Source organism: Haliaeetus leucocephalus, unplaced genomic scaffold (assembly GCF_000737465.1).
Source record: "Haliaeetus leucocephalus isolate CR32 unplaced genomic scaffold, Haliaeetus_leucocephalus-4.0 Scaffold174, whole genome shotgun sequence".
Taxonomy (NCBI): domain Eukaryota; kingdom Metazoa; phylum Chordata; class Aves; order Accipitriformes; family Accipitridae; genus Haliaeetus; species Haliaeetus leucocephalus.
The window spans coordinates 1,003,494-1,019,721 of NW_010972610.1; the positions used below are offsets into that span (position 1 = coordinate 1,003,494).

General features: G+C 46.2%; 1 protein-coding gene across 1 annotated transcript in view; it reads right to left on the reverse strand.

Annotated features, from left to right (window-relative positions):
* Positions 1-16,227, reverse strand: part of NPR3 (natriuretic peptide receptor 3) — a gene marked incomplete at its 5' end in the record, with an annotated part of 40,950 nt that extends 24,723 nt beyond the window's left edge. Inside the window, 3 exons of the mRNA XM_010563991.1 lie at positions 5,048-5,214; positions 10,810-10,932; positions 15,597-16,227. Of these exons, the coding sequence (XP_010562293.1) occupies positions 5,048-5,214; positions 10,810-10,932; positions 15,597-16,227 (921 nt within the window). The remainder of the gene's footprint in view (positions 1-5,047; positions 5,215-10,809; positions 10,933-15,596) is intronic.
* Position 16,228: the final 1 nt, after the last annotated feature.

Below are 16,228 nucleotides of genomic sequence, written 5' to 3' on the forward strand. Positions count from 1 at the left end.
TTTTTTTTTTTTAAAACCTCCCCAAAACTCTCTCCCATCCTGGTGTAATCAGAAGAGACACAAAAGCCTGCCTGTCATTAATCTTGCTTGCCTGTGCCTGAAAAAAGACAAGTGGGATGTACACCGCTGAATACATTACATTTTCAGCGTCTCAGAGACATGACTGAATTGCTCACTTCTCCCAGTCCTTATCTTAGCTGCTGTACAATCCTAATTAAAAGGCTGACGTAAGGAATACACATGGGGAAGAGTCTGGCATGGATGTTATGGATGAGATGATAAACTTTATGAGCACAGCTACCTCCCACGTAGCTTTTGTAGTTAACTGTTGGAGCTTGAACAGCTGTTCTTATGTGGACCATTTCTCATTTCAGAGGGCTGAAAATGTTAAATAAAACAGACTTGCCCTTTCTAATAGGTAGTAGCATCTCGCTGATCTAATTAATCCACATAGCTCATTCTTTCACTGAGATAACTTTACTGGCAAATCAAGCTCCAGTTCGCTTCTCCTGCTGCTCATTTTCGGTGTGAGTATCCACCCCGCAAACAATGCTGTCATGGAGTTAACACAGCAGAAATATTTGTTTAATTAGTTACATTTTCAGCTTTTAAATGAGAAGTAAAAACAAGCCACGGGTGGTCTGTAACCTCAGAAGAGCAAATATCCCAGGCTGTAAAATCATCCCAGCTCAGAATACTGGGCTGGACATAAAAAAAGCATTTATTGAATCCTAGGCCTGAGTGAGGAACAGAAGGTGCATTAAGAGCTTTCAAACTGCAGCCTACTGCCAATTCATTAAGTGTTCAGCATTATTTAATAAAAATGGCACATGCATATACTTCAACTGAAACACTATTTATTCATAAACATTTTTAACTAGAGTATCTGTTGGGAGTTATTCACACACCAATTCAGAGACAGTTTCAAATTCTTCCTTCAAGTAAATGCATGCAATTCCCATTGCTGTCTGCCTCACCTAGACTATAGGTCTGCAAGCAGAGCTTGTCCTGTATTTTGCAATTAAGCCAAGAATCAATTGGTTTATAGAGACCAGGACATGTTGCTGTTAATGTCTTGGTAATGCATTAACATTAAAGAAGTGAGAAAACAACTACAATTTGTGTAATAGCATTAAAGTGATTCTACTACCCTTATGCCTGAACCTCAAATTCGAATGGATTTTTGAAAAAATTCCTCTTTTTTGGCTATTTTATCAGAGAAGTCAGTCTCCAGGTAGGCATGAAATAAAATGGCCAGGCTTTCTACAGAACTACAGGATGTTTCTTGAAACAAATCATGACACTACTGAATGTTGAAACAAGGGCTGAGCAGATCTGATGCTTCAGCCCACAGTTCTTTGGGTTACGTTAACATGACAGTAACTGCTTTCAGACTCTGAAAGTGGTGACCAAGCAAACTAATAATGTTTGCTAACAGACTCAGGCAGCTGTTGCAATGGGATGTTGCAATGGGACATTGCAGACAGGGAACATCGTCATTTTTAGCCGCATCCTGTGCAACTATTACCTACCCAAATACTTCTAAGATGCTTTCTCAGAACCTCTCTGCCACTCTTATTCTCGATGCTGTCTAGTTAAAAGGTGCTTAAGGAAGCTTCTTCCTTCACAAGAGAGATTCCTGGAAGAGTCAGAGAAATTGCCTTTTCCACACTTTCGCACTCACTCACAAGGAGCAGGTTCTTCCACATTCCCCATTTCCACAGCATAATGCCCATGCAGAAACAAAAGCAATTTCTGACCTGGGAAAGATTAACCCAGAACACATTTTTCTTTTTTCTGTGTGATTTCACAATTGGAGATGAAGATGGCCAACACTTTTTAACCTGTTACTCCTCTAAGAGCCCTATGTGTTCTCAATCTGGCAATTGGACAGCTGCTGCTTTAGGACTTTGCCCTTTCTGTCTCCCTTATCTTTCCTTCTGTTGTCTTCTTATTTTCCATTTTTATGATATTCTTTTTTGGTAGATAATAATGCCTTTAGGATTAGTGCTGGCAAGAGGCCAGGACAAAATGGCAGCGCTAACTACTTTGGTTTGAGTTAGGGTCACTGCAAGACAAATTAGAGCATGGACGCGGGGCCCCATTTTCCCATGACACTGGAAAAATCCACACAGAGAAGCAGAAACACTGAATGCTTCAAATCCAAATCTCCCTGAGTTCATCCTCTTGGGACACAGCCTGCAGAAAAGGATGAGGATTATATTTCAACACCCGTGGATAGGACTTGAGATGGACTTTACGACCAACTATCTTCCCCCAGAGTTTTTGTTTTCAGGAGCAGAATCCAGCAGAGAAAAATCCATCTCTGTCACTTCCCACCCACTCAGCTGAAGGACCTCTCCCTCCCAAGCTTTCCTTGGAGGACACAGCCTTGCTTAGCGCCTGTCTAGGCCAAAATTGCCACTTTCTTCCCACGCTGCCAAAAGAAGCACCATTAATGATGTGCCCACTAGCCACATATCTTTCAGAGAGGAAGGAACTGGCCCTCACTTTGGCTTTTTATTTTTCCCCATTAGTTTTTAAAATGGATTTTTTTCTCAAGCCTGAAGGCTGCCCCAAAATGTTTCTCCTCTGAACACAGCAGCAGGACAATCAGTTAAGGGAATACGAAGCATCTCTTTCCCACTGTCCAAAGTGGGGAAATGTAAAATTCATCATAAATGACAAAAATCAAACCAGATAGTTAAAATTCACACACTGTTAATGAAGTAACACAGCTAATGTTTTTTGCTATGCTCAACCCAAGGCTACCACTCTTAAAGAAGTTGTATTTTCCCATTGGGTTAGGAGGCTGTGAGAAAGGAGGCAGGACAGTCTCTGCTGAGATCTAAGTTAAGCATTTGAAACCAAACCTCCTTCCCCCATAGCCATGATCTGTAGCTCCTTCACCGGGAGGCCCAGATCCCTATGGCCTCCACCAGGAGCTTCCCATCAGTCAAGGATTGATGTTTCAGATGGCAGGAAGCTGTGGTAGGTGTACATAGATCAGAAGTCATCTCTCTGCCCCCACAAGAAGAGATTGGGAAGGGTGCAGAAAGCTGGGTGGGAAAGGAAGAGGAGCAGGAGACGCAGCAGCAGCCCCTGCCTGGCCCTAGCAAAGGCTGATGTTTTTGGGTGAGGGAGTACCTGGAGCAAGATTAAAAGCTCTGGATCATGGGTGGGAATGGGATATGCGGAGAGGCAGCCCTCGGAGCCCGGCAGCAGAAGGGCAAGGACAAGGCAGAAGGGAGCCAGGCACCCACGCAGCTGCCCTGGGACAGCCAGGAGCACTGCCAACAACCACATTAGCCTGCAAAATTTCCCCCTCACTGGCATGAGGGGATTTGCTGTCTCATGGATCCACTTCTGCTTGACCCTAGCAGCTTGCATCTATACAGCGTCTATCAATGCTGAATTTGCATAGGGTTTGCAGTGGGTCCCCATTCTAAAGAACAGCAAAGCATCCACTTGCCTGCCTCCAAACCACCCACAGACAGCATCCTGAGGTCTTGCAGTTTAACACTTTTCTCATCTGGGGAAATGTCACACTGCCCAGACTACAAAAGCCACAAAACTGTGGAGGACTGGATCTTTAATATTCAAAATCACATTTCTCACCAACCACAACCAAAAGCACATAGCAGATCTTCAATGTACATAGCTTGCTAAATGACACTTGCAAAAGGGCACATAGAGGGAAAAGGGAGGAACAGCACAAAGTACAGTCCCACGCCTTCTTCAAAACTCATTTAGCAGGTTCTTCACTGAGCAGCACATTGAAGTCGGCAGTTGGAGTTTCTCCACTAACCCAAGGCAAAGAATGACCACAAAAGACTATTTCTGCCTGCCTAGACTTTGAAGGTTTCACAGGAAAAATATAAGCCACTGATGTGATTCAAACAAATTTTAAGTAAAATATTTAAATAAAATATATTCAAGTTCTAAGAAGTATAAGTTTTCTGAAGACAGCTGAGGTTATGCAATAAACTGCAGGAAAGATCATTTATTAACACAACATTCAAGTTCATCAGCTTGTGCTCACCCTGAAGATGATGCCTCCATCTGTGAGGGACACAATGCTTAAAGCAAAGAGATGAGATAGGTGCCCTCCTGGCAAAGGAGGGGTTTGTATTGCTTTCTTGAGTTTCAGGATAAGTTCCTAGCTCTCATTTCCTACAGCTAAAGACTGACCAAACTCTCTTCAAGCCTCTTTTCTTCATAAGTATATTTGGAAAGTTTATTCCCCACCATGGGGAAGGCTGACTGTCTGGGAAGTACTTGTATCAGCATGCAGAAATCCCTATAGGTATGTGCTATACATTCTTGCTTTCACAAAAGACTTTTCTATGAAAATGCCTAACGAACTAGCTTAGCAGTAGCTCAAAAGCAATTTTCAGAGGCATCTTCCTCCTACATTTGGAGAGATTAAAAAAAGACATGCTTTCCCACATCCATCTCTGGAGGACAGTGGCACTCTCTTAGGCTTAAAACAACTCACAAGGACTATACTGATATTTTAGACAGTTTAAAATACACAACAGCAACAATCTAAATATGCTTAGTTGGGAAATAAAACCACTTTTCTCATTCACATCAAGAAAAACTTCACCAGATGCAATACAGAGAGTGTAACTTTCTGAGATCTTATTGTACCAAAAAAAATTATTGGGAGAAAACAAAAAAGAAGAATATAGTTATTTGCCTGTTAAAAAAAGACAAGTGATTGTTGGGCAAGGGAGAGAGACCTGGTAATCTGCCTTTCCACTACCTTCCTGCTGATGAACAAGGGGATGAGCACAGGACAATTGGTCATGGATGGTGGTGCACAGCACTAGTGCACCTAGGTCAAGTCTATTCTTACTATTTGCATTATCCATGAAAAAAAAAAGAAGAAAAAGAAAAAGAAAAAAAAAAGAAAAGATATTATACAGGCAACAGTGGGATTTTACAACTGAATGCAGGTGATTCTGTCCTGATTAGGTCTCACTGCTACTTTTGCTTTCATTAGGAGCATGCTAAGACCTAAGGCCTGTCATCAAGTACTTACGTAGTCATCCTCATGCAGACCTTGCTTCTGAACAGAACTTTTCACCTCCAGGGAAAACTTCTCAAACTCAGGCTTCACGGTCCTCAGCAGAGTGACAGTTTGGAGGTACGAGTATGCCTTCTTGGCTTCAAGGTCATGTTTGTCTCCTCTTCTCCAAGAGCCATTTCCTAAGGGGAAAGCAAGCGCATTTCCAACTCCACATTAGGTAGCATTACAGGATTGCCATCCTTCTTCCACCCACAATTCCCCTCTCCTGCACCTTGGGGAGATGGCAGAGTACAAGGGAGAACTGAACCTGCTCCATGACATGCAGGAAACTGGGAAGGGAGGAATGGCTCGTGGGAAGTAAATGTGCAAACAGAAGGACAACTTTACTCCCATGCTGTGCTTGCTTATTTTTAAAGGGTAGGATGAAGCTTAAGTATGAAAAGACATCTCTGAGCAAAAAACATGTGCCAGATCTCAAACGCAGAGATATTTAAGTTAGAACAAGTGAGGGAGGATTTGACCACAAAGTTTTTGTTAGACGTCACTCCACCAGCAACACTCTTGGACAGTCAGAAAGGCATCAGTAAAGTCAATAGTATGATTGTCACCCCGAATGGGAGGCAGATGGTGCAGCTACTTCTCCCACAGCTCTCCCACTACAGTCAAGGAGAAAACCATGTGTGCAGTGGCTGCCAGACCAGCCCTGCTCTTAGCGGAAAAGAAACACATAGAAATAAAATGGGATCCTGCGCCTATGCTGTATTTACACATTTTGTGTCACAGTGCAGCAACAATTTAACTCGGTGTGCTGGTTTTGGCTGGGGTAGAGTTAAATTTTCTTCACAGTAGCTGGTGTGGGGCATGTTTTGGATTTGTGATGAGAACAGTGTTGGTAATGCCAAGATGTTTTTGTTACAGCTGAGCAGTGCTTATACAGAGTCAGGGCCTTTTCTGCTCCTCACCCCTCCCCACCCGCGAGCAGGCTGGGGGGGCACAAGGAGTTGGGAGGGGACACAGCTGGGACAGCTGACCCCGACTGACCAGAGGGGTATTCCAGACCATAGGATGTCATGTTCAGCATATAAAGCGGGGGGGATGCTTGGAGTGATGGTGTTTGCCTTCCCAAGTCACCGTTACGTGTGATGGAGCCCTGCTTTCCTGGAGATGGCTGAACACCTGCCTGCCCATGGGAAGTGGTGAATGAATTCCTTGTTTAGCTTTGCTTACATGTTCAGCTTTCTCTTTACCTATTAAACTGTCTTTATCCCAACCCACAAGTTTTCTCTTTTACCCTTCCGATTCTCTCTCCCCCGTCCCACCGGGGAGGAGGGAGTAAGTGAGTGGCTGTGCAGTGCTTAGTTGCTGGCTGGGGTTAAATCACAACACTGAGACCACTAGTAAAGTAACCAGATTTTTAAAAAGCAGGACAGCCAACTGGTTAATTAGCAGAGGAGCCCTTCTGCCTAACAGGGCCTGACCTTAGCAGGTCCTGAGACCCTGATCCAAAGCTTCACGAGATCAGTGGAAAGGTTCACATTGCCCTGGACCAGGTTTTGTGCTATTCTACGTAAATGAAAAATAAGAGACCTAGAGGGAACAGTGGTAGCCCTAAGCAGTGTGCCTTTAAATGCTTACAAATAATGAAAAGCTAGACAGTCATTTTATTTTTTGAACAACAGCAACAAACCCCAGCACAGCTAAATAAGCCAAGCTGAAGACTAACACTAAGTTCCCAAGGGCAACCTGGAGGCACACGGGACCCTGAGATGAGAGATGATGTGGCTGCTTTGCTTGGGTCGAGGACCATGGTGTCATTTGGACCAAGAGAAGCAAGTGGTTTGGGAGGGGAGATGCTAACAGAGATGGAGTCCAGGCTTCAAACCCATGGTGCTTCTTGCACAGCACTACCAGCTGTACCACATGCCTGCAAGAGCAAATTCATGGACAACCTCTGTCCCCCCGAGGCAGGTGAATACAGAGCTTGCATTTTGTCCTCCCAGTAGCCCGGCACTGCTGCTGCAACTTTTTTTTTCCCTTCTATTTTTGACAATAAATGTAATTGGAGAATTGCTCTGCTTCCTCAGAGAGCACAGGGGAAGAAGAAAGAACCTGCATTTCTCCAGAGGACAAGTCTTTCCTCCTGCTGCTTTTGGCTCCGGGGCAGCTCCTGTCATGCCCAGCACAGGGCAAGAGGCACAGGACCACCTGAGCCCTTTTACCTCTCTTTTCCACCCCAGGAAATCCTTATTTACCACAGTTCAGGACCAGCTAGGACTGTAATCTTTATAAATTCCACGAACCTTGCCAATTCTTAATTTCTTTTTTTTTTTTTTTTTTGGAAGTGATTTCATTCTCTTAGGAAGAAGCTCTAGGTACATCTGCCTTGGTTTAGGGATTTATTTCCCAATACAAAGTTGAACTAGTGAAAATTACTTACGCCAGGACCCTGATTACTTACGCCATCAGACCTGATGGAAACACTGGCAAGCAACTAACAGCCCACCATCTGGTTTTGCCCTCAGAGATGGCACTCTTCCCTTCAGTGCCTGCACCCTGTCCTTGTCACTGCTTTTGCAAAGAAAGAAATGCACATCTGGCAATTGTAAGGTAGCACATCTTGCTAGCTTCCCCACAAGAGAGTAGAAGCCCTGCCGGAGCCTGGAGGCTGAAAAGCCTCTGCCCCAGCTGGGTAGCTGCATTTCAGAGGAAAATTCAAGAGGGATATTCAAGAAGTATGTCATAGACTACAGCACGGAGGGCTTTGCTATAGCTTTGCATTTGCAAATTCAGATGGCTAAAAAGAGTGAGATTATAGACAAAAAAAACCCCAACGATAGTACTTGTAGAATGTGAATAAGTTTCTGTCCTGGACACTATACATATTTGTTTTTAAAAATCCTCACACTGGGAGCAGGGAAGGTACACTTGCATAACAGCGTTCCTAGAATAATCTACATATTTAAATTCCTTCATGGATTATTTTGCAGGAGGTCATCTTGCCACAGTACTTATGTGCAATTGCAGCCTTGGCATTTAATATGCCTGTTCTTCTGAAAAATTTAAAATATTCAGAACAGAGGCAACAACAAACTGCAATATGGCCATCTGAACTTAAAGGCAAAGTGCCAATTTGCCAATCACACCCACTCTTAGATTTTGTACCTTTTGTAAGGTACAAAATGTAGTATCTCCAGGCACTGGCAACAAGGAATTTTGGGGGAATCTCTCTACATCTCTCTTTTATGCTTGCTTTCCACATGTGATGACCATCTGCACAAAAGTCAACTTCTGATGCACAGTCATTTCACTCTTTCTGTTTCTTTGTGGATGTGTTTCCCATGCAAATTGGTTTAAAAGGATTATTACTTAGAAATGTCAGAAAATGCCGCATTCTAACTACACTACAACAGAAGACAAGATAGTTTTCATTCATCCCTTGGAAAAGCTACAAGAAGTCTGGACTACCTGTGATGCAAAGCAGGATGGTGCTGAGGCTCCCACACGACTGTGGGGCAAATGGGTATTGCCCCCACCACCATGCCGCGCGGAGGTCCCACGCCAGGATGGCACAGCGCTGCCCTGTACACGGCTGAACCAAGTGCCGTCTCCTGGGGGCTGCATCACTGGGGACACCCGCCCCACATCAGCTGTGATGCCAGGGTCCCTCCTGGGGCAGGGTGCTGAGCCTGGGGATTGCAACGCTGCCTCCTGTAACCACCGCTACCTCCTAGCAAATATCATCCTGGAAAGCAAAACCATTCCAAAACTCAGCAGCCGACCTCCTGCAGCCGCAGCTCTTACGCGAGCATCCTCTGCTCAAGGAGAACTTTGGGTACTATCTGTCCCAGCCAGCTTCAGCACTTCCCAGGTAGTCACCCTGCGCTCATTTCAGCCAAGGCAAGGAAACCATCAATCAGTTGTAGGGGATGATTCATCTGAGCCACTGCATACACCTAAGGATGAGGTGAATTGCTGTCCAGAGGCGCCTACTTCTCTCCTGTGACTCCAAAGGGAGCAAAGCTCACACACAGACATGTACCTATGGCCAGATGAATCACTTCTGATGCACTTCTACTCTGTGAGATGAAATGCAGCAGTAGTGCAGGGGTAATGAGCCACCACCAGCAGCCAGAGGGGTTATTTGATCAGTGGTTTCTAGTGAAGTCAAGCCTGCAAAGCTCCTGGGGTCTACAGAGGGGCCAAAACTTCAGGGTTTTGTGACTGCTGATACTTCAGCTTTTTGCTCTGGTCCTGATTAAGGCTTCAATGCCAAATGGTTTTGTTTACACCACAAGGGATAAAGTCACTCCAAATTCAACTCAACAAAAAGAACACCTTGATTGGAACCATTGGCTTTGATCTTGTTCTGCAACTTTATCTTTTAGTTACTTAAGTGATTTCCTTATTACCTGGCACAACTTGGCACTTCTTTAGCTAACCTAGATGATACATGTAGCAGCATCTGTACTTCTGTATGTATCTGTATCTCTGAATTTAAACAGCTATATATATTCATTATAGAGCTTTTCAACAAACAGAACTGTTTACTGTGAAATAATCTCAGAGGTGGTAGACAGGTAACAAAAAGTTTATGCAAAAGAATATAACTTACAGTTAACTGATTTATTAAACAAAATACATCATCCTTTTTTGAATTCAGTTGTTCCTGTTGGTCAGCTTTTTGAGATTTGAAAGAAAGAAAAAAACCCCAAGTTTTCCCTCTTTCTCAACTCCCACTTGGTTTTCAATTTGCAATGAATTTGTTATTGTGCTGGGTTAGTTAAGGCAGCCTGCAGGGGGGAAATTATTTTCTCTGCACCTGCAAAAGAGGCTGCTCCTTTCAAAAGCCACATTGACACTTCAACAAAACCTAGTTCCCAGGCATGAACTTGCCTCTGTTTCAGCCATCTGATGTTGTTTAAAGCTCAGCAAACACGTTGCTCCAGTATTACTTTGAATTTAACTGAGACAGCTGTAGCAGCTGAGAGCAGATTTAGTCCCTGCCATGCTCTGCCATAATATCAAATGTAACTGAAAGTACGTATATTTCAAAAAGCAAAGGTATTTAATTTACACTTTAAAGTCATGTTTTAACTTGACAGTTCTGATCCTTTTGACTGGGGGTGGAATCAGCCACTTTTATCTGCCCCACTCTAGTAAATCTGGACTGTCTGTGTCCCATCCAGTGCTCTCCCTTCCACACAACACTGCTGAGTATTTTTGCAGGTGCAGTTTCTGATCAAAAGCTGACGCAAATGAGATGTGTGGATCCCCCAGCACAGAGGCGACTTCTGGAGACCCAGGCCCTGCAGCTGCCTACAGCCCTGGCACTTGCTAGTGCCTCCTTCCAGCCACCTGCACAGACGGCAGGCCACAGGGCAGCCAGGAATACCCCTGCCCTGAGATTTGGCAGTCACAAGGCTGGGGATGGTGCAAGCCACGCAGAGCTGAGCACGCACACTGCAGCGTGGGGTACCCACACCTGGCTGCGATAACTGATGTCTCCGTCTGCTGCTGCTTCTGTGACCCTACAAGTAAATAAATAAGCAATGCCTATAGTGTATTTGGCATCTTGTGATCCACCCAGGGGCAACTACAGCCACGAGGTCCATTTTATTTCCTGCAGTGGCCCAAGTGGAAGATAACTGCAACGATGGGGAGAGACAGGGGTGTATTCGGGGACTCAGTGCTGCATATTTTGAGGCTAACAAATCTAAAAATATTACCAGGCTTACAGAAGACTTTGCAACACACTTGGGTAGGAAAAACATTACCATATGATGAGCTGTTGAAGAGTTCAATATTGAAGAAAGCGTAGTCCCCGTTGGTCATTCCTTGCCGATGAGCAGCCAACATGATGTTCCTGATTGTGTCACCGCTGGCACACATGATTACAACTAGTGGAAGAAAATTAAAAACACAGATAAGAAGCAGTTCAAGAACTTCAGGGAACAGCCTGTTAAGCATGAATGCTGCCAGAGACAGTGACCCCAGCTGTCCTCCCAGCATTGCAACAAACTTGACAACGCAGATGGCAAACAAAGCTGATTTCCCAAACAGCTGAAAGAAGACAGGTACCAAACACAGCAAGGCCTCCTCCTCCCTTGTCTCCTCTCAAAATACTTAAATAAAGCCTGTGTGTGATCTAGCTTTTTCCACCCCTGCAACATGTGATAAGTTCAGGCTCCAGATTTCTTTAGCTGCATATATTCGTAGAGCTGATTGCAACCATAAGCCTCTGTTGTTACTTCTAAGTGGACATAAGACAATCTGAAGATGAGGAAGTAAAATGATAGAATGACATTACCATTTTAATTTCCATACCATTGAACAGTTTGGTGCCTCTCTACAGTTAATGGAGAGCAGCATCTCTGCAGCTGTCTAGGGCCAGTGGTATCAATCTTTCCAGAACGCAACCTTCTCTCCAGAGAATATACAATAAGCCTAGGCAACGACCTTTGACGGGACACTTAATGCTCAGAAATGGGAAAAGCAAGTACCACTTTCTGAGTGTGAAGATTAAAGACAGTTACAAGATTAAACTCATTTATCACAGACCAAGAGCTAAGTAGGGGCTCTGCTGCTGCAACAGGACCCACAAGCCCGCAGGTGTGCTCTGTGTGGGCACCAGGATCCACAGTCTCTTCCCCAACCTGCTGGGCAGGAGGAACTACTCCCCTTGCTACCCCTTCCCTCTGCAAAGGGAAAGCAGAAACTCAGGCAAGGTCTTCAGCAACAGGGAGACACCTCCCACACGGAGAACATTACACTATAAACTTTTATACAGGTTCACAAGACTGTGGGTATGAAGCTACTGACATGAGAGGGAGCAGCAAAGTATTGTACCAGTGCGTGCTTCAGGGCTATATCCTACAGCGAAGTCGTAAGAGATCCTGTTGGGACGATGATTCGAAACCAACTGCACGCACGTTTCCAAGAACGCCGTCACGCATGGCCAGGCTCAAAAGCTACAATAATGTACGCAAATATTTTCACCCCAACAATAAAACTGAATCAAAACCACATTCGGCTTTTCTGGGTAGAAGTGTTTGCTATTATAAGAAATGAAAAGGCCAAACAGGCCAAATCTTTTCGCACACAATGAATCTTCTCCCATCGCGTTTCTGGTTGGATGCCATCGCAGGCATAAAGCTCCAGATGTGCCACTGGGGTGAGTCACGTTCGGTACATCCCCACGCTTCAGGAGAGTTATACCATGCATAGCTCTATCCTACTGATTATAGCAGAGTAATATAATAATTTCCAGAGCAACAGAGCAAGACATATTTCATGACCATTGTGAAGTATATTAGCATGAAGGAAAAGAAGACGAAAAAAAATTTTCTTACAATAAAATTTGGATCAAATCTTTTCCAGATGCACATCAGGAACGAATTTGTCTCACTGTTCCTAATTTCAGTATAGGTGAGAGATTTCCTTTTGAAATGTTTCCTTGCTGCCCTCCCAATTCTCCCTTGACTTCGCCTTTATAATTCACATCTATCATAAAACCGTAATCTGTACATGGAATCAAAGAGATTCCCACAACACCAGTAAAAGACCTTGAGCAAAAGGAATAACAAAGAGAGTTGGGGAAAAAAAACCTACTTTAAAATACATTCAATCATATTTTGTAAGCCTCTAAAGGAATGTAAGGGAAGTAATATTAACTATTTGGATGTGGTTTTTAACCCAGCAGGAGAGCAAAGATTACATATTTCAAAATTTTGAAGCAAATAAGCTAAGGGCATGTCTTCCAGAAATGTAAATTATGTGTATTTAATCTGCATCTGTACCTTACTATTGCGTACATACAAATGTGTAAGTGCAAACACGTACAAAATTTTCTCCCTCCAGTTTAGTACACACAGACCACAGTAATTCTAATACTAATATTCTGAATTTATTGACGAGGATTATTGACTCATCCTGCAAATACTTAAGAGTTTAATTCCAGTTAAAGGAGTAAGCGTTCCCTTTGCTACGTGCATCCCTTGGACTACATGCTTATGCACAATGCATTTAAGCACAGTCCTGGGTTTGTAACCGTTATGGCAAACCTGAGCCTACAGCATCAAGACTGCAGAGTGGCTAACCGAGCCTACAAGGGAGCTTGAACTACTAACAAAATTCATTGAAGACAAGTGGTTAACTTTTATCATCATATTTGTCACCATGATTTTGTTGTGGCTCCAAGGACTGACCAGGCAGCCACTGGCAAACACAGGTGCATGGCTGAGTGCACCCCTGCCTCCCAGACCCCCGAGAGCTCAGTGCACACCCCCAGCCAGCAGCAACGTAACCCACGGGGCCAGCCTCTGCCCTGGCTGCCCACAGGCCAGCTGGTGGGGCAGCTTCTTTCTCAGCCCTGGGAGAGTTTCAAGCAGGTATCCTGTATCTGCTTGAAAGCTCACTCCCACTCGGGCAGCTCAAGGAAGCCCAACCACTCAGGTGGGACCAACACCAGCAGCAATCTCTGGAAACAGAGAAGGTGCAGGGTCAGAGCCCAGGACAGTGTCACAGTAGGTGAGCAAACCAACCAATCAACCAAAAACATTTCTAGAAAGTGCTTTGGACAGTGCCACATCACCCACAAGCCCTGCTGCCCCGTTGGGGGGAGCTCCAAGGAGTCCTCAGGAGAAATGAAGACCTCATCTCATCAGCTAAGGCACACGGTGCATCCTTCACATGATATATGACTTTTAAAATACTGTGACAACCTGAAAGGTGCCGTAAGCAGCAGGACCACCCCTTGGGCCCCAGTGAACGTGCCAGGCAAGTCCTGTAGTCAGACTTTGAAGTCAGAAAGGCGCAAGTTGAAGCTGAAGGGCCCCACTTGCTGCATTTCACAGTAGCGGCATGAGCCAGAGGACAAACGAAGAGGTGAGACAGAGGGAGGGACCCCACAGGGCACAAGGCAGGGAAAGAAGTGAGACAGCAGGCTGCTTTTGTTCAGTCATTTGCAAGTTACAGAATCATGCAAGACCAAAGGTCTCAGCTCAGCAAAGCATTTAAGCCCAGGCTGAAAGCAAGCCTCGCTTCCCTGACTGTCAGCATGGTCTGAAGAGCAGGGTTGTCTTTAGCCATCAGTCAAATTCCCACAGCATAGCCATAGCTCCCTATGGCTAAGGGTGAATACTCGCCTTTTCCTGCTGTAAGCATGCTGTTACGCTCTTAGCATCTGGAAAGCTGAACTGCAAGCTGAACCACCCCCCCCCAAAGTTTCACTGATTAAAAAAGAAAAGCATCTTTCCCCACATAGTGGTTTGCTCTAGCACTTACACATTTCTTTCTCTCCATTCAGTATATTTCCCTGAATGGCACTTACTAGGAAAGCTTTATTTTAAGCACCTGCTTCGGTGAATAGAGAATTAAACAGCCGTATGCTTTTAGACCTCAGTTATCTCACACACGCTCCTGCACACGTTAAGGACTTCACAGCAGCGTAACGACATCAGCAGTGCAAGGCTGCTCCGTCTCCAGCCCACGGCACCATTACACCAGTTGTGCCAGTCACACATGGCATGATCTTTATCAGTCCCATTTTGATGCTCTTTTAACATTCTACAAACAGGGATGTAACAATTTTACAAAGCACTTTGTACATCTACGCCTCTTTTGGAAAACAGCTAAGGGGACTTTCCTTAACTTGATCCTGTGGTCCACTTCTGGAATACACCTTTTCTTCTTTTGCAGTACCTTACTGGGGAAGCCTATGGCTGGCAAAAGCCTCTAACAGAAAATGCCTTTTTGGTAAGCCCACATATCCACATGTTGCTCAGCGAGATCTCACTTTAAAACACATCTAACTACAAATTTCCACATCCCAAAGCACTCTGAGCGTTTTACTACTTCATGATGCAAAGCCAGTTCATCCAGCCCAGGGGTGACTTTCCAAGATGTTTTACAAGCCATTTATCTCCACGGTGTTTTGCTAACAGTTGGTGGCAATATTACTGCACGCACTCACGGGTTTCGCATCCACACATCCCCCAAAATGACCGCTTCCCCTAAATGCATTTGTTATTTATGAGGCACTCGACGGGGCTTCCAATGGCAGGAGCGGGGGAAAAGGATCCCCGTGGCAAGACACAGCAGGGGGAGAAGAAAACATCTTTGCTTTGACTTTGAACTTACTTACAGATAGTCACTGCAAAAATCTCAGCGAATAAGCAACAGATTTGCTGCTCCGCAGATGCGGGCGATTTTGGGCAACCCAGACCGCTGGCAGAAAGCCGATTTCTTACCATGCCACACACAAAACCCTCCCGGCGCGGTCCCCGAGGGCGAGCCTCCCTCCCCGCCGCGGGAGGCAAAACTCTGAGGAACTTCTGCGGGCACAGATTTCGCCCAGGGCAGCTGGTCCCCCCTCTGTCGGGGGATGCCTGGCCCGGGGATGCTGGCAGAGCACCCTCAGTGAGTTGGGCAGGGACGGGACGGACGGGACGGACGGGACGTGAGTCTTCCCTCCCGCAGGACTTTCGCTCCCCGACGCTCACACCGCCCCGTCCGCCCCCGAACGCCGCGGAGGAGCCAAGGCGGGCGCCCCGCCGCCACTCACCCCTCTCGCCGGTCTGGAGGGCGCGGACGACGTCGTCGAGGTCGAGGTGCCGGCTGCTCTCGTCGAAGCTGTGCACGGCCATGTGGAAGGCCTCCTCCTGGAAGACCACATGGACGCCCTCCATGGCGAAGTAGCAGCTGCGCTCGGGGTTGCTGTCGCTGTAGAGCAGCGTGGCCCGGCTCCACTGGTGGTGGCGGAAGAGGGCCAGCAGCATCTCGCCCATCTTGGCGTAGGCGGGCGCGACGCGGGTGAGGTGCGAGTACTCGCCGCCCTTGGCGCCGAAGCCGGCGGCCAGCGCCCCCGCCGACAGCATGGGCACGTCCCAGTGGGCCGCCAGCCGCGCCACCGGCGCCGCCGCGTACTCGCAGACGGGCCCCAGCAGCAGGTCGGGGCGGCGGCGCTGCAGGGCCACCATGTCCACCAGGCTGAAGAGGGCGCGGTTGCCGCACGCCGAGTCCTCGTAGGTGAGCTGGAAGGCGTAGCCGGGCGGCAAGCCGGCGCCGCTCTCCCGCAGGCTCCGCACCGCGTACTCGATGGCCGGCCGCACCCGCCCCAGCGAGAAGAGGTAGGCGTCGTCCTGCGGCAGCAGCACCAGCACCCGGATCAGCTTCTCCTCCTCCGCCGCCGCCGCC